The sequence below is a fragment of the Sphaerodactylus townsendi genome, linkage group LG09 (genome assembly GCF_021028975.2).
Source record: "Sphaerodactylus townsendi isolate TG3544 linkage group LG09, MPM_Stown_v2.3, whole genome shotgun sequence".
NCBI lineage: Eukaryota > Metazoa > Chordata > Lepidosauria > Squamata > Sphaerodactylidae > Sphaerodactylus > Sphaerodactylus townsendi.
In genome coordinates this window covers 15,880,806-15,898,722 of record NC_059433.1, presented here as the reverse complement: position 1 = coordinate 15,898,722, position 17,917 = coordinate 15,880,806, and the positions used below count along the sequence as shown (strand labels likewise).

The following is a 17,917-nucleotide window of genomic DNA, read 5'->3' as shown; positions in this document are numbered from 1 at the left end:
AGCCGCCCCGCTGCTGCTGCTGTCGCGCCCCCTCAGCGCGCGTCATTCCAGGCGCTTATTGCAACGGCGCCTTTTGATGACCCCGCGCCTGGAATGACGCGCACCAAGAGAAGCCGAGAGAAGCATGCAGCAAAGCGGAGGGGAGGTAGGTGGGAAAAATAGACTTAGCAGGGTCATCAAAACAAATGAGGATGTTTATCTTCATGCCCCATTCAACACTAATTCCCTTCCAATAGTGTCAACCTGCTTGTTCCTGTGTATATTATTATAATTTCTTGTACTAGTGCCTATTCTGCACCAACTAAATCTGTGCCACCCTGAAGTCCAACCATTCCTGATTATGCCACAATCCAATTATGCCACAATCCAAGAATTCTTTTCTAATTTGTTCTTAAGTTTCTCTGTTTTTAGGTGGTGGTGAAAAAGAAGAATTAGACCTGCAATTAAATGGATAATTTAAAAAGAATAAGAGATCTCCCTTGGAAAGAGAAACCATCCTCTACCCTCCTTCCATGGAAAGTCTAGGTGGGATCGAAGGCCATGTCTCCTGTAAATTCCATGGAACACAGTGAATGCACTTCTCAATAATCATATCATTGATTTAATACATTTGTATCATATCCTTCTTCCTTGGTCCTCATGGTGACATTCACAGTGGTTTCATACATGATTGTCATAATAACTTACAGTACAATCCTAAATAGAATCAATGGTCTTAGAATGGTGTAACTCTGCTTAGAATGACAATGTAGCTGAACTATAGATTAATAAAGATCACGGAGGCTTGGCTGGAAATTATAAGAAATCCTGCAAAAAAAATCCACTGATTAAAACAGGTTTTACTTTATCCCAGGATGACAATCTTTTAACCAGGTTGTATAAATTAAATTATAAGAACTGTTTGAACAGGAATTTTAACTGGAAATCTGGGCTTGCTTTCTTCCAACTTTTCATTGGAACTTGTCATGAATTCTGTTAAACCAGGGGTAGGGAACCTGCGGCTCGAGAGCCGCATGCGGCTCTTCTGCCCTTGCACTGGGGCTCCACGAGCCGAGCCGCCGGCCCCATCCTTGCCCACCCTGCAGGCAGCAGGGCGGGCACACCAACTCTCCGCGGTCGACCACGCTGCGGGCTTCCCTTCTCTCCCGCCCCATTGGAGTGGGGCGGGCGCTTTCCTGGCGGGTGGTGAGGCCAAGCCGCCAGCTTCATCCTTGCCCACCCTGCAGGCAGCAGGGCGGGCGCATCCATGCACTTCTCAGAATGAGCGGCATAAAAGGTTAAAAAACCCCAATATATAGTGTTATCTTTATTTTAAATGTCAAAAATTATTTGCGGCTCCAAGTGTTTCTTTTCCCGTGGAAAATGGGTCCAAATGGCTCTTGATTGTTAAAGGTTCCCTACCCCTGTGTTAAACTATTAAATATAAGAGAATTCCTAAATATCAAAATCTCAAGTGAAATCAAACTCTCTTGAAATATTTCATAATTTACCTTTTCAGGAGACGTTGATGCCTCTTTTTCAGGTGCCTCTGGCTTAGAGCAGGAACATGGATGTTCGGATGATTCTTGTTTATCATCACTGGGTTTAGTACGATGTGGTTCTTGGGCCTGATGTCTGTCATCACTAGGTTCAGTGTGTTGTGGTTCTTGTGCCTGTTGTCTATCATCTCTAGGCTTGGTCCCACCCCCCCCCCCCCCCACCCCCCCCCCCCCCCACCCCCCCCCCCCCCCACCCCCCCCCCCCCCCACCCCCCCCCCCCCCCACCCCCCCCCCCCCCCACCCCCCCCCCCCCCCACCCCCCCCCCCCCCCACCCCCCCCCCCCCCCACCCCCCCCCCCCCCCACCCCCCCCCCCCCCCACCCCCCCCCCCCCCCACCCCCCCCCCCCCCCACCCCCCCCCCCCCCCACCCCCCCCCCCCCCCACCCCCCCCCCCCCCCACCCCCCCCCCCCCCCACCCCCCCCCCCCCCCACCCCCCCCCCCCCCCACCCCCCCCCCCCCCCACCCCCCCCCCCCCCCACCCCCCCCCCCCCCCACCCCCCCCCCCCCCCACCCCCCCCCCCCCCCACCCCCCCCCCCCCCCACCCCCCCCCCCCCCCACCCCCCCCCCCCCCCACCCCCCCCCCCCCCCACCCCCCCCCCCCCCCACCCCCCCCCCCCCCCACCCCCCCCCCCCCCCACCCCCCCCCCCCCCCACCCCCCCCCCCCCCCACCCCCCCCCCCCCCCACCCCCCCCCCCCCCCACCCCCCCCCCCCCCCACCCCCCCCCCCCCCCACCCCCCCCCCCCCCCACCCCCCCCCCCCCCCACCCCCCCCCCCCCCCACCCCCCCCCCCCCCCACCCCCCCCCCCCCCCACCCCCCCCCCCCCCCACCCCCCCCCCCCCCCACCCCCCCCCCCCCCCACCCCCCCCCCCCCCCACCCCCCCCCCCCCCCACCCCCCCCCCCCCCCACCCCCCCCCCCCCCCACCCCCCCCCCCCCCCACCCCCCCCCCCCCCCACCCCCCCCCCCCCCCACCCCCCCCCCCCCCCACCCCCCCCCCCCCCCACCCCCCCCCCCCCCCACCCCCCCCCCCCCCCACCCCCCCCCCCCCCCACCCCCCCCCCCCCCCACCCCCCCCCCCCCCCACCCCCCCCCCCCCCCACCCCCCCCCCCCCCCACCCCCCCCCCCCCCCACCCCCCCCCCCCCCCACCCCCCCCCCCCCCCACCCCCCCCCCCCCCCACCCCCCCCCCCCCCCACCCCCCCCCCCCCCCACCCCCCCCCCCCCCCACCCCCCCCCCCCCCCACCCCCCCCCCCCCCCACCCCCCCCCCCCCCCACCCCCCCCCCCCCCCACCCCCCCCCCCCCCCACCCCCCCCCCCCCCCACCCCCCCCCCCCCCCACCCCCCCCCCCCCCCACCCCCCCCCCCCCCCACCCCCCCCCCCCCCCACCCCCCCCCCCCCCCACCCCCCCCCCCCCCCACCCCCCCCCCCCCCCACCCCCCCCCCCCCCCACCCCCCCCCCCCCCCACCCCCCCCCCCCCCCACCCCCCCCCCCCCCCACCCCCCCCCCCCCCCACCCCCCCCCCCCCCCACCCCCCCCCCCCCCCACCCCCCCCCCCCCCCACCCCCCCCCCCCCCCACCCCCCCCCCCCCCCACCCCCCCCCCCCCCCACCCCCCCCCCCCCCCACCCCCCCCCCCCCCCACCCCCCCCCCCCCCCACCCCCCCCCCCCCCCACCCCCCCCCCCCCCCACCCCCCCCCCCCCCCACCCCCCCCCCCCCCCACCCCCCCCCCCCCCCACCCCCCCCCCCCCCCACCCCCCCCCCCCCCCACCCCCCCCCCCCCCCACCCCCCCCCCCCCCCACCCCCCCCCCCCCCCACCCCCCCCCCCCCCCACCCCCCCCCCCCCCCACCCCCCCCCCCCCCCACCCCCCCCCCCCCCCACCCCCCCCCCCCCCCACCCCCCCCCCCCCCCACCCCCCCCCCCCCCCACCCCCCCCCCCCCCCACCCCCCCCCCCCCCCACCCCCCCCCCCCCCCACCCCCCCCCCCCCCCACCCCCCCCCCCCCCCACCCCCCCCCCCCCCCACCCCCCCCCCCCCCCACCCCCCCCCCCCCCCACCCCCCCCCCCCCCCACCCCCCCCCCCCCCCACCCCCCCCCCCCCCCACCCCCCCCCCCCCCCACCCCCCCCCCCCCCCACCCCCCCCCCCCCCCACCCCCCCCCCCCCCCACCCCCCCCCCCCCCCACCCCCCCCCCCCCCCACCCCCCCCCCCCCCCACCCCCCCCCCCCCCCACCCCCCCCCCCCCCCACCCCCCCCCCCCCCCACCCCCCCCCCCCCCCACCCCCCCCCCCCCCCACCCCCCCCCCCCCCCACCCCCCCCCCCCCCCACCCCCCCCCCCCCCCACCCCCCCCCCCCCCCACCCCCCCCCCCCCCCACCCCCCCCCCCCCCCACCCCCCCCCCCCCCCACCCCCCCCCCCCCCCACCCCCCCCCCCCCCCACCCCCCCCCCCCCCCACCCCCCCCCCCCCCCACCCCCCCCCCCCCCCACCCCCCCCCCCCCCCACCCCCCCCCCCCCCCACCCCCCCCCCCCCCCACCCCCCCCCCCCCCCACCCCCCCCCCCCCCCACCCCCCCCCCCCCCCACCCCCCCCCCCCCCCACCCCCCCCCCCCCCCACCCCCCCCCCCCCCCACCCCCCCCCCCCCCCACCCCCCCCCCCCCCCACCCCCCCCCCCCCCCACCCCCCCCCCCCCCCACCCCCCCCCCCCCCCACCCCCCCCCCCCCCCACCCCCCCCCCCCCCCACCCCCCCCCCCCCCCACCCCCCCCCCCCCCCACCCCCCCCCCCCCCCACCCCCCCCCCCCCCCACCCCCCCCCCCCCCCACCCCCCCCCCCCCCCACCCCCCCCCCCCCCCACCCCCCCCCCCCCCCACCCCCCCCCCCCCCCACCCCCCCCCCCCCCCACCCCCCCCCCCCCCCACCCCCCCCCCCCCCCACCCCCCCCCCCCCCCACCCCCCCCCCCCCCCACCCCCCCCCCCCCCCACCCCCCCCCCCCCCCACCCCCCCCCCCCCCCACCCCCCCCCCCCCCCACCCCCCCCCCCCCCCACCCCCCCCCCCCCCCACCCCCCCCCCCCCCCACCCCCCCCCCCCCCCACCCCCCCCCCCCCCCACCCCCCCCCCCCCCCACCCCCCCCCCCCCCCACCCCCCCCCCCCCCCACCCCCCCCCCCCCCCACCCCCCCCCCCCCCCACCCCCCCCCCCCCCCACCCCCCCCCCCCCCCACCCCCCCCCCCCCCCACCCCCCCCCCCCCCCACCCCCCCCCCCCCCCACCCCCCCCCCCCCCCACCCCCCCCCCCCCCCACCCCCCCCCCCCCCCACCCCCCCCCCCCCCCACCCCCCCCCCCCCCCACCCCCCCCCCCCCCCACCCCCCCCCCCCCCCACCCCCCCCCCCCCCCACCCCCCCCCCCCCCCACCCCCCCCCCCCCCCACCCCCCCCCCCCCCCACCCCCCCCCCCCCCCACCCCCCCCCCCCCCCACCCCCCCCCCCCCCCACCCCCCCCCCCCCCCACCCCCCCCCCCCCCCACCCCCCCCCCCCCCCACCCCCCCCCCCCCCCACCCCCCCCCCCCCCCACCCCCCCCCCCCCCCACCCCCCCCCCCCCCCACCCCCCCCCCCCCCCACCCCCCCCCCCCCCCACCCCCCCCCCCCCCCACCCCCCCCCCCCCCCACCCCCCCCCCCCCCCACCCCCCCCCCCCCCCACCCCCCCCCCCCCCCACCCCCCCCCCCCCCCACCCCCCCCCCCCCCCACCCCCCCCCCCCCCCACCCCCCCCCCCCCCCACCCCCCCCCCCCCCCACCCCCCCCCCCCCCCACCCCCCCCCCCCCCCACCCCCCCCCCCCCCCACCCCCCCCCCCCCCCACCCCCCCCCCCCCCCACCCCCCCCCCCCCCCACCCCCCCCCCCCCCCACCCCCCCCCCCCCCCACCCCCCCCCCCCCCCACCCCCCCCCCCCCCCACCCCCCCCCCCCCCCACCCCCCCCCCCCCCCACCCCCCCCCCCCCCCACCCCCCCCCCCCCCCACCCCCCCCCCCCCCCACCCCCCCCCCCCCCCACCCCCCCCCCCCCCCACCCCCCCCCCCCCCCACCCCCCCCCCCCCCCACCCCCCCCCCCCCCCACCCCCCCCCCCCCCCACCCCCCCCCCCCCCCACCCCCCCCCCCCCCCACCCCCCCCCCCCCCCACCCCCCCCCCCCCCCACCCCCCCCCCCCCCCACCCCCCCCCCCCCCCACCCCCCCCCCCCCCCACCCCCCCCCCCCCCCACCCCCCCCCCCCCCCACCCCCCCCCCCCCCCACCCCCCCCCCCCCCCACCCCCCCCCCCCCCCACCCCCCCCCCCCCCCACCCCCCCCCCCCCCCACCCCCCCCCCCCCCCACCCCCCCCCCCCCCCACCCCCCCCCCCCCCCACCCCCCCCCCCCCCCACCCCCCCCCCCCCCCACCCCCCCCCCCCCCCACCCCCCCCCCCCCCCACCCCCCCCCCCCCCCACCCCCCCCCCCCCCCACCCCCCCCCCCCCCCACCCCCCCCCCCCCCCACCCCCCCCCCCCCCCACCCCCCCCCCCCCCCACCCCCCCCCCCCCCCACCCCCCCCCCCCCCCACCCCCCCCCCCCCCCACCCCCCCCCCCCCCCACCCCCCCCCCCCCCCACCCCCCCCCCCCCCCACCCCCCCCCCCCCCCACCCCCCCCCCCCCCCACCCCCCCCCCCCCCCACCCCCCCCCCCCCCCACCCCCCCCCCCCCCCACCCCCCCCCCCCCCCACCCCCCCCCCCCCCCACCCCCCCCCCCCCCCACCCCCCCCCCCCCCCACCCCCCCCCCCCCCCACCCCCCCCCCCCCCCACCCCCCCCCCCCCCCACCCCCCCCCCCCCCCACCCCCCCCCCCCCCCACCCCCCCCCCCCCCCACCCCCCCCCCCCCCCACCCCCCCCCCCCCCCACCCCCCCCCCCCCCCACCCCCCCCCCCCCCCACCCCCCCCCCCCCCCACCCCCCCCCCCCCCCACCCCCCCCCCCCCCCACCCCCCCCCCCCCCCACCCCCCCCCCCCCCCACCCCCCCCCCCCCCCACCCCCCCCCCCCCCCACCCCCCCCCCCCCCCACCCCCCCCCCCCCCCACCCCCCCCCCCCCCCACCCCCCCCCCCCCCCACCCCCCCCCCCCCCCACCCCCCCCCCCCCCCACCCCCCCCCCCCCCCACCCCCCCCCCCCCCCACCCCCCCCCCCCCCCACCCCCCCCCCCCCCCACCCCCCCCCCCCCCCACCCCCCCCCCCCCCCACCCCCCCCCCCCCCCACCCCCCCCCCCCCCCACCCCCCCCCCCCCCCACCCCCCCCCCCCCCCACCCCCCCCCCCCCCCACCCCCCCCCCCCCCCACCCCCCCCCCCCCCCACCCCCCCCCCCCCCCACCCCCCCCCCCCCCCACCCCCCCCCCCCCCCACCCCCCCCCCCCCCCACCCCCCCCCCCCCCCACCCCCCCCCCCCCCCACCCCCCCCCCCCCCCACCCCCCCCCCCCCCCACCCCCCCCCCCCCCCACCCCCCCCCCCCCCCACCCCCCCCCCCCCCCACCCCCCCCCCCCCCCACCCCCCCCCCCCCCCACCCCCCCCCCCCCCCACCCCCCCCCCCCCCCACCCCCCCCCCCCCCCACCCCCCCCCCCCCCCACCCCCCCCCCCCCCCACCCCCCCCCCCCCCCACCCCCCCCCCCCCCCACCCCCCCCCCCCCCCACCCCCCCCCCCCCCCACCCCCCCCCCCCCCCACCCCCCCCCCCCCCCACCCCCCCCCCCCCCCACCCCCCCCCCCCCCCACCCCCCCCCCCCCCCACCCCCCCCCCCCCCCACCCCCCCCCCCCCCCACCCCCCCCCCCCCCCACCCCCCCCCCCCCCCACCCCCCCCCCCCCCCACCCCCCCCCCCCCCCACCCCCCCCCCCCCCCACCCCCCCCCCCCCCCACCCCCCCCCCCCCCCACCCCCCCCCCCCCCCACCCCCCCCCCCCCCCACCCCCCCCCCCCCCCACCCCCCCCCCCCCCCACCCCCCCCCCCCCCCACCCCCCCCCCCCCCCACCCCCCCCCCCCCCCACCCCCCCCCCCCCCCACCCCCCCCCCCCCCCACCCCCCCCCCCCCCCACCCCCCCCCCCCCCCACCCCCCCCCCCCCCCACCCCCCCCCCCCCCCACCCCCCCCCCCCCCCACCCCCCCCCCCCCCCACCCCCCCCCCCCCCCACCCCCCCCCCCCCCCACCCCCCCCCCCCCCCACCCCCCCCCCCCCCCACCCCCCCCCCCCCCCACCCCCCCCCCCCCCCACCCCCCCCCCCCCCCACCCCCCCCCCCCCCCACCCCCCCCCCCCCCCACCCCCCCCCCCCCCCACCCCCCCCCCCCCCCACCCCCCCCCCCCCCCACCCCCCCCCCCCCCCACCCCCCCCCCCCCCCACCCCCCCCCCCCCCCACCCCCCCCCCCCCCCACCCCCCCCCCCCCCCACCCCCCCCCCCCCCCACCCCCCCCCCCCCCCACCCCCCCCCCCCCCCACCCCCCCCCCCCCCCACCCCCCCCCCCCCCCACCCCCCCCCCCCCCCACCCCCCCCCCCCCCCACCCCCCCCCCCCCCCACCCCCCCCCCCCCCCACCCCCCCCCCCCCCCACCCCCCCCCCCCCCCACCCCCCCCCCCCCCCACCCCCCCCCCCCCCCACCCCCCCCCCCCCCCACCCCCCCCCCCCCCCACCCCCCCCCCCCCCCACCCCCCCCCCCCCCCACCCCCCCCCCCCCCCACCCCCCCCCCCCCCCACCCCCCCCCCCCCCCACCCCCCCCCCCCCCCACCCCCCCCCCCCCCCACCCCCCCCCCCCCCCACCCCCCCCCCCCCCCACCCCCCCCCCCCCCCACCCCCCCCCCCCCCCACCCCCCCCCCCCCCCACCCCCCCCCCCCCCCACCCCCCCCCCCCCCCACCCCCCCCCCCCCCCACCCCCCCCCCCCCCCACCCCCCCCCCCCCCCACCCCCCCCCCCCCCCACCCCCCCCCCCCCCCACCCCCCCCCCCCCCCACCCCCCCCCCCCCCCACCCCCCCCCCCCCCCACCCCCCCCCCCCCCCACCCCCCCCCCCCCCCACCCCCCCCCCCCCCCACCCCCCCCCCCCCCCACCCCCCCCCCCCCCCACCCCCCCCCCCCCCCACCCCCCCCCCCCCCCACCCCCCCCCCCCCCCACCCCCCCCCCCCCCCACCCCCCCCCCCCCCCACCCCCCCCCCCCCCCACCCCCCCCCCCCCCCACCCCCCCCCCCCCCCACCCCCCCCCCCCCCCACCCCCCCCCCCCCCCACCCCCCCCCCCCCCCACCCCCCCCCCCCCCCACCCCCCCCCCCCCCCACCCCCCCCCCCCCCCACCCCCCCCCCCCCCCACCCCCCCCCCCCCCCACCCCCCCCCCCCCCCACCCCCCCCCCCCCCCACCCCCCCCCCCCCCCACCCCCCCCCCCCCCCACCCCCCCCCCCCCCCACCCCCCCCCCCCCCCACCCCCCCCCCCCCCCACCCCCCCCCCCCCCCACCCCCCCCCCCCCCCACCCCCCCCCCCCCCCACCCCCCCCCCCCCCCACCCCCCCCCCCCCCCACCCCCCCCCCCCCCCACCCCCCCCCCCCCCCACCCCCCCCCCCCCCCACCCCCCCCCCCCCCCACCCCCCCCCCCCCCCACCCCCCCCCCCCCCCACCCCCCCCCCCCCCCACCCCCCCCCCCCCCCACCCCCCCCCCCCCCCACCCCCCCCCCCCCCCACCCCCCCCCCCCCCCACCCCCCCCCCCCCCCACCCCCCCCCCCCCCCACCCCCCCCCCCCCCCACCCCCCCCCCCCCCCACCCCCCCCCCCCCCCACCCCCCCCCCCCCCCACCCCCCCCCCCCCCCACCCCCCCCCCCCCCCACCCCCCCCCCCCCCCACCCCCCCCCCCCCCCACCCCCCCCCCCCCCCACCCCCCCCCCCCCCCACCCCCCCCCCCCCCCACCCCCCCCCCCCCCCACCCCCCCCCCCCCCCACCCCCCCCCCCCCCCACCCCCCCCCCCCCCCACCCCCCCCCCCCCCCACCCCCCCCCCCCCCCACCCCCCCCCCCCCCCACCCCCCCCCCCCCCCACCCCCCCCCCCCCCCACCCCCCCCCCCCCCCACCCCCCCCCCCCCCCACCCCCCCCCCCCCCCACCCCCCCCCCCCCCCACCCCCCCCCCCCCCCACCCCCCCCCCCCCCCACCCCCCCCCCCCCCCACCCCCCCCCCCCCCCACCCCCCCCCCCCCCCACCCCCCCCCCCCCCCACCCCCCCCCCCCCCCACCCCCCCCCCCCCCCACCCCCCCCCCCCCCCACCCCCCCCCCCCCCCACCCCCCCCCCCCCCCACCCCCCCCCCCCCCCACCCCCCCCCCCCCCCACCCCCCCCCCCCCCCACCCCCCCCCCCCCCCACCCCCCCCCCCCCCCACCCCCCCCCCCCCCCACCCCCCCCCCCCCCCACCCCCCCCCCCCCCCACCCCCCCCCCCCCCCACCCCCCCCCCCCCCCACCCCCCCCCCCCCCCACCCCCCCCCCCCCCCACCCCCCCCCCCCCCCACCCCCCCCCCCCCCCACCCCCCCCCCCCCCCACCCCCCCCCCCCCCCACCCCCCCCCCCCCCCACCCCCCCCCCCCCCCACCCCCCCCCCCCCCCACCCCCCCCCCCCCCCACCCCCCCCCCCCCCCACCCCCCCCCCCCCCCACCCCCCCCCCCCCCCACCCCCCCCCCCCCCCACCCCCCCCCCCCCCCACCCCCCCCCCCCCCCACCCCCCCCCCCCCCCACCCCCCCCCCCCCCCACCCCCCCCCCCCCCCACCCCCCCCCCCCCCCACCCCCCCCCCCCCCCACCCCCCCCCCCCCCCACCCCCCCCCCCCCCCACCCCCCCCCCCCCCCACCCCCCCCCCCCCCCACCCCCCCCCCCCCCCACCCCCCCCCCCCCCCACCCCCCCCCCCCCCCACCCCCCCCCCCCCCCACCCCCCCCCCCCCCCACCCCCCCCCCCCCCCACCCCCCCCCCCCCCCACCCCCCCCCCCCCCCACCCCCCCCCCCCCCCACCCCCCCCCCCCCCCACCCCCCCCCCCCCCCACCCCCCCCCCCCCCCACCCCCCCCCCCCCCCACCCCCCCCCCCCCCCACCCCCCCCCCCCCCCACCCCCCCCCCCCCCCACCCCCCCCCCCCCCCACCCCCCCCCCCCCCCACCCCCCCCCCCCCCCACCCCCCCCCCCCCCCACCCCCCCCCCCCCCCACCCCCCCCCCCCCCCACCCCCCCCCCCCCCCACCCCCCCCCCCCCCCACCCCCCCCCCCCCCCACCCCCCCCCCCCCCCACCCCCCCCCCCCCCCACCCCCCCCCCCCCCCACCCCCCCCCCCCCCCACCCCCCCCCCCCCCCACCCCCCCCCCCCCCCACCCCCCCCCCCCCCCACCCCCCCCCCCCCCCACCCCCCCCCCCCCCCACCCCCCCCCCCCCCCACCCCCCCCCCCCCCCACCCCCCCCCCCCCCCACCCCCCCCCCCCCCCACCCCCCCCCCCCCCCACCCCCCCCCCCCCCCACCCCCCCCCCCCCCCACCCCCCCCCCCCCCCACCCCCCCCCCCCCCCACCCCCCCCCCCCCCCACCCCCCCCCCCCCCCACCCCCCCCCCCCCCCACCCCCCCCCCCCCCCACCCCCCCCCCCCCCCACCCCCCCCCCCCCCCACCCCCCCCCCCCCCCACCCCCCCCCCCCCCCACCCCCCCCCCCCCCCACCCCCCCCCCCCCCCACCCCCCCCCCCCCCCACCCCCCCCCCCCCCCACCCCCCCCCCCCCCCACCCCCCCCCCCCCCCACCCCCCCCCCCCCCCACCCCCCCCCCCCCCCACCCCCCCCCCCCCCCACCCCCCCCCCCCCCCACCCCCCCCCCCCCCCACCCCCCCCCCCCCCCACCCCCCCCCCCCCCCACCCCCCCCCCCCCCCACCCCCCCCCCCCCCCACCCCCCCCCCCCCCCACCCCCCCCCCCCCCCACCCCCCCCCCCCCCCACCCCCCCCCCCCCCCACCCCCCCCCCCCCCCACCCCCCCCCCCCCCCACCCCCCCCCCCCCCCACCCCCCCCCCCCCCCACCCCCCCCCCCCCCCACCCCCCCCCCCAAAGAAGAAGAAGAAGAAGAAGAAGAAGAAGAAGAAGACTCAAAGGGGCTGACAATCTCCTTGCCCTTCCCCCCTTCACAACAAACACCCTGTGAGGTAGGTGGGGCTGAGAGAGCTCCGAGAAGCTGTGACTAGCCCAAGGTCACCCAGCTGGCATGTGTGGGAGTGCCCAGGCTAATCTGAATTCCCCAGATAACCCTCCCCAGCTCAGGTGGCAGAGCTGGGAATCAAACCCGGTTCCTCCGGATTAAATACACGAGCTCTTAACCTCCTACACCACTGCTGTGAGCATGTGCAAAGGTTGTGCAAATGAATATGTAAGAAATAATGTCAGTAACATGCAAACTTACATAAACACCACCAATCTGGCCAAGCAAAATGGAACAACAGGTCTGTGGGGAAGTTGGTAGGAGTCTCATCAGGCTGTGTGAGAAAGGATATGTGTGAAACACTTCCAGTTGTACTGTATTGCAATGTTTGAAAATGTGAAAAGTAGCACAATATACAAGCTCAAACTGTTCACAAATATCCAGACTGATGAACAAAAAACTGTATTCTTGTTTTCAACCCGCAAACAGCTGATCGAGTAAGTGTCAAGCATCCCTTTGTTATTAGTAAGACATGGCCAGACCCTGTAGCACAAAGCTACTTCACAGGCATACAATGGCTGAGGATCATGCTCAAGATGAATTCAGAGAGAAATCATAAAGGCTATCCAGTCAGGAGTTCAACTCACATATAGTCATTCTGGGCTCAACTTTTGTTGGGAAAGAGGATAAAAGTTAAATAAATAAATAAATTATAATCAAAGATGTTCAGCGAAGGTGAGTTTACTGGAACATGGCTTTTGTCAAAGTTCTCAACATGTATTTTTTAATTTTAAAATGTCACTGGGCCTTTCTCCACTTACCTTAAGCCCCGCGCTACTTGAGGAGAGTAGCGCGGGGTCCCCCAGCAGTCCCCACGACAGGGGCGGCAACAGCGCAGCTGCCCCGACGCTGCAGCTGTCGGGCCCCCTCAGCGTGCGGCATCCCAGGCGCTCTTCTTAATGGTGCCTTTTGATGTCGCACGCTGAGAGCAGCGCGCAGCATAGAGGGGATCAGGGTGAGTGGGGAAACGCCCACTGACTCCAACTACACTAATCAAATAGGAAACTGCTCTACAATTCTTACCTCAGCTGAAATGACTAGATGCATCATTTGATCTGGAGTAGGACAGGCATTCCTATTTGGGATCAGTAGCTGTTATGTCTGTGTAGTTGAGCTCCAGAGTTTATTATTCTACACATTCTGTGGAATTAGATTTATTTCCCTGCTCTTTTGACAAAACAATTATGGGAGCCTTTGTTGTATAGTTGTTTATTGGTTGGTTAAGACTGGAAAGACTGAGAGTCTAATGCCCACTCAACCCTGAATGGGGTGGGGAAAGAATCGTATATTGTCCTCCAAACTTACTGAGGGAAGGAAGGAAAAAATATGATGCTGGATGGACGGACGGACGATTCTCACTGAGTGATCTTGGGTACTAGTCTACCTCTCAGGGGTTGTTTTTAAGATAAAATGTTGTTAAGGTAGGTTGCCCCACTTTAAGGCTCCTGACCATGCTGCCAATCAGCTGGTTGGCGTGGGGAATTACCAGGAGCAAAAGAAGACCTAGGGCACCATCTCCAGCAATGCACACTGGAAGGGTTTTCATCATATTGTTGGAACCACAGGGTATTTTGGTATTGCACTATTGGAACCACAGGGTATTTGGACAAACCTTAATGATACAAAGGACTTCCACTCACAGTCACAGCCAACATTATGAGTAGGTTAGGATGGTCACTTCCTGATCTACGAGAGCTGCTAGTGGGCACACTCACCGTGGGGGCTTCTGTGAGGAAAGGAGAAAGTCTGGAGGAATCAGCTGAAGGTGGGGGAGGAGTAGTGGTGGGATCCAAAAATTTTAACAACAGGTTCCGATGGTGGTGGGATTCAAACAGTGGCGTCGCCGCACACACGCCCCTCCAGTCCCTATTGGGCAGGGAGGTTGCTTTAGTAACCCCTTCTCGGCACTCAGAAAAAATTAGTAACCACTTCTAGAGAAGTGGTGAGAACTGGTTGGATCCCACCTCTGGGGAGGAGTCGCTTCCTTCTCAACTCCCCTCTATCCCCTCTGTTCCTTTCCTCTCCCCAGCTTTTCTCTCACTGTCTGTACACAGCATTTGCTCTTGTGTGCTTAGAAGGGTTTAGTATTTAGAATGACAGAGTGGACGGACAGCCCCCGAAGTGGACGGACAGCCCCCGAAGAGTAGCAAAAGTATCGTCAGACTGGAAAGACAACTCCTGTGATAGAGGCCATTGTAAGACATTTCATGTCTGCCAATCTAGATGTATTCCAAAATAATGATTTAAAAAAAGATATTTCATTCCATGTTAAGGTTTATGATCATAGATGCAAAGCACTGATTTCAATCGCAGAGGGCATCATTCCACCCCCAGACCTGCCATTCCAGTCCCAGAACAGTTTTCTACTCTCAGGCGCCATCATTCCACTTTGGAACCTGTCATGCTCAGTTTGCGTTGACAAGGACGGAGAATTCAGCTACCTGGGAGCAGCAGTGGCGTAGTGGCTAACAGCAGTGGCTAAGATAAGGTGCACTCTGATCTGGAGGAGCTGGATTTGATTCCCAGCTCTGCCACTTGAGTTGTGGAGGCTTATCTGGGGAATTCAGATTAGCCTGTACACTCCCACACACACCAGCTGGGTGACGGCTTTTCGGAGCTCTCTCAGTCCCACCCACCTCACAGGGTGTTTGTTGTGAGGGGGGAAGGGCAAGGAGATTGTAAGCCCCTTTGAGTCTCCTACAGGAGAGAAAGGGGGCATATAAATCCAAACTCTTCTTCTTCTTCTTCTACCTCTGCCTATACTCTTAATAGGAAAAAGCTGACACAGCTACTTGGTGCTACCCGACAAAGCTCCAAGGGTTGTACACTAAAAAGATTCTGACATGTTGTACTTTTTAGGATTATCAAAACCTGAGATTACATTCTAAGATAATTTTAACTTGCAGATCTGTGAAATCCCGAGGTAATTCTTTTTAAAAAACAAAGTTCAAAATCTAGCTTTGACTTTTTGTCCTAATAAACTGGGCATTTTCGATTGCTTCTGTTTAATTTTTGTTTCAATGAGGTAGTATGGTGCATGAGATTTAATTTTTGAATTGTATGCATATACAAAACACCATGCAATTACATTTTTCTCCATGTAGCAACAAGACATTATTCAATAGTTAGCAGCCTTTGCACTAGTTTACCTACAGAATGCTTTATCTTGGAATTGAAAATTGATTAGTGATTATATTTAGAGTTGGCGATTCGGGTAGCCCGAATCGCTGAATATGCCCAAATTGAGCCTGATTCTGGCATTTTAGGGCCACATTCAGCCCGAATACAATGGCCCCGAATATGAGCTGATCCAAATACAAATTATTCGGATTGCCTTATATTGACATTCGGGATTGGGCGGCATTTGAGGACCGTTGGGGGGGGGTGGACTCTTTAGTTTGTTGTGTTCTGTCCTTCAACATTGTTTCAAGGGAGTGAACTCCCTTGAAGCAATGTTTAAAGACAGAACACAACAAACTAAAGATTCCCCACTTCCCCCGGGAATCAGATGTATTTGGGAGTCCATTTAAACGATTTCCGCATGCAACTGATTCAACTCCCTTGAAACAATTTTTAAAAACAGAACACAACAAACTAAAGATTTCACCCCACCCCAGGATTTTAAAGAAAGAAAGAAAAAAGAATCCACCACCCCCTCCCAGACAATCCCCGCAATACTTATTGGGGTGCTTGTCAGGGGTGCATTTTTAAAGTTAGCAGCACCAAAACTGAAGGGTATCTTCAGGAGTATGACCTGAAGATACCACCCAAATCTGGTGAGGTTTGGTTCAGAGGGTCAAATTTTATGGACCCTCCAATGGGTAGCCCCTTCTTATATTTGCTCCCACTGGAAACAATGGGGGATGGGGGCACCCCATTTGGAGGTTCATAAAATTGGACCCCCTGACTCAAACGTCACCAAACTTAGACAGCATCATCAGGAGAGTCTTCTGAATATACCCTGCAATTTTGGTGCTAGTTTCAAATATGCGCCCCTGACAGGCAAAAACCTGAAAAACACCTAAAATACAAAAAAATTCAGACGAATTATTTAGGACACCCGAATATTCGGGTATATCAAATATGGTATTTGATGTATTCGAGTATACAGATAATTTTACTGAATATTTTTGGTATTGCTCAACCCTAGTCATGGACATTTGAGGCTAGGTTTTAAAAATGCATCACTCAGTCTTTAGCTGGACTTACTATGTAATCTTGACCAGGCCACTACAGCTTTTTTAAACCTACCTCTCAGGACTTTTTTGATTTATTTACTTCATTTGTACACATTTATTTCCAACAGGCACTCAAAGTGAGGGTTTGATTTTAAAATGGTGGTAGGGCTGAAGCAGCCCAGATTATGTTGGAAAATTTCAGCATGATTTGGGATCCACTTTTTGGCACTGTTTAAATGCTGCCATTTTTTTGAGAGAAAAACAATCCAGAAAATACCAGTAAAGGGGCGGGGGTTCAGCTTTGAAATACACACAGCCCTATATACTACACAATAAGAGAACATCAACAAATTGACAAATGTTCACACTATAACAGGACTATATCACTTCAGTCTTGGCCAATCTACATTAGGTTCTGTTTTGTTTCCCAGCACAATTCAAGGTGCTGGTTTGACCTTCAAAGCCCTATTTGGCTTGGGACTAACATACCTGAAAAATCCTCTATTCCCTTAGGAACCCTGCTTTGGGTGCCCTGACATCTGAGATAAGATGGATGGCAAGCTGGGAGAGGACCTCTCAGCTGTGGCACCAAAGCTCTGAAACTCTCTCCTTGGGGCCATTCATATTCTTTTGCCATCTTTTACCAGTGGGTTTGTTCCCTCCTTCATGACCAATGTTTCAATTGCTGTTTTTATGCCTTTGTACATATTTTATCTGTTTTCAATTGTTTTAGTGATGTTTATGTTGGAGATTGATTTTAATGGTTTTAAAGTGTGATTTTTATCATGCACGCTTTAATTTGTTAGCTACCTTGGTGGCCCTTGTGACAGCAGAAAGCAGGAATATGAATTTTATGAAATACAATAAATAGATCAACATGTTTTAAGAGGATAGCTTTTCATGTGCAATTGACATGTTAAAGGTATTAATTGTCTGCTGCCTGAGGGGTGTACAAATGTCCTTTTTCATTTCTTTTTGTTTACCTCTTTGCCCATATACATTTCTGGTATCTCTAACTGATTTGTTTCTTTTATGATATTTTTATCCCAGCTTTACCTACATCATATGCCATTTGTGCACAATGGACACAAACACAGTGTTAAAAGTTATATATATAACTTTTATATATACTTTTTAATATAAATATATATTTATAATATACTTTTTAATATAAATATATTTTATAAATATAATTTATAATATATATATATTTATACATAATAGGAGACATTCAGCTCAAGGAAGCAGCAGGTGGCCCAACCTTAAAGACTCATGAGTTTGATTAATGCAAGGGGGAAATGAAAATGTGACGGGGCTTTTCAAGTTGGCAGCATTCCTGTTCTGCAAGGGATAACAGCACAACTAATCAGCACTTTACAGAATTGGGTGCTAGGATTCCTCTGCAATCAAAGGCTACAATTGTGCCTTCATAGTGGCTCCATTGGTACATAAACCCATGGAGGCAGAAGAAGCCTTTAAAGCAGTGGCCATTTATGGATTTGTGGTCTGCCCTACAGTTACAGTCCATTCCCTTTGGGACAGTTTCTCGATTGCACACTTGTTTTCCCCTTTCCTGCACTCACTGCACTGCAGATCAGATAATCCCAGTGGTTTCCAAAATAAAGTTTGATCCCCTCACCCCCAGCCTGTGCAGGGAAAGTGAAGTAAGCCAGTGTCTGTTTTGATTGCTTTGGGCTTTCCCACTCTTTGGCCAACATTTCCAGGGGATCAGTGGGACTTCTTTTTTTAACTTTAACACTTTAGGTATATCACAGGAGTGATTGAACTTTGAAAGTCTCCCCACCCCAAAAAAAGTTCGAAATGAAGTTTGCAGATGGGACCCAGAAGCAGGGCACAGACAAAATGGCAGCCAGGCTTGAAGGAATCAGTGGGGCACTTCCTTGTGTGTAAA

At 71.3% G+C, this 17,917-nt stretch overlaps 1 protein-coding gene across 1 annotated transcript in view; it reads right to left on the bottom strand.

Annotated features, from left to right (window-relative positions):
* The window catches only part of LOC125439404 (leukocyte elastase inhibitor-like), a 34,047-nt gene that overhangs the window by 6,601 nt on the left and 9,529 nt on the right, over positions 1 to 17,917 (bottom strand). The window contains exon 5 of the mRNA XM_048508510.1: positions 1,491 to 1,682. Coding sequence (XP_048364467.1) covers positions 1,491 to 1,682 — 192 coding nt within the window. The remainder of the gene's footprint in view (positions 1 to 1,490; positions 1,683 to 17,917) is intronic.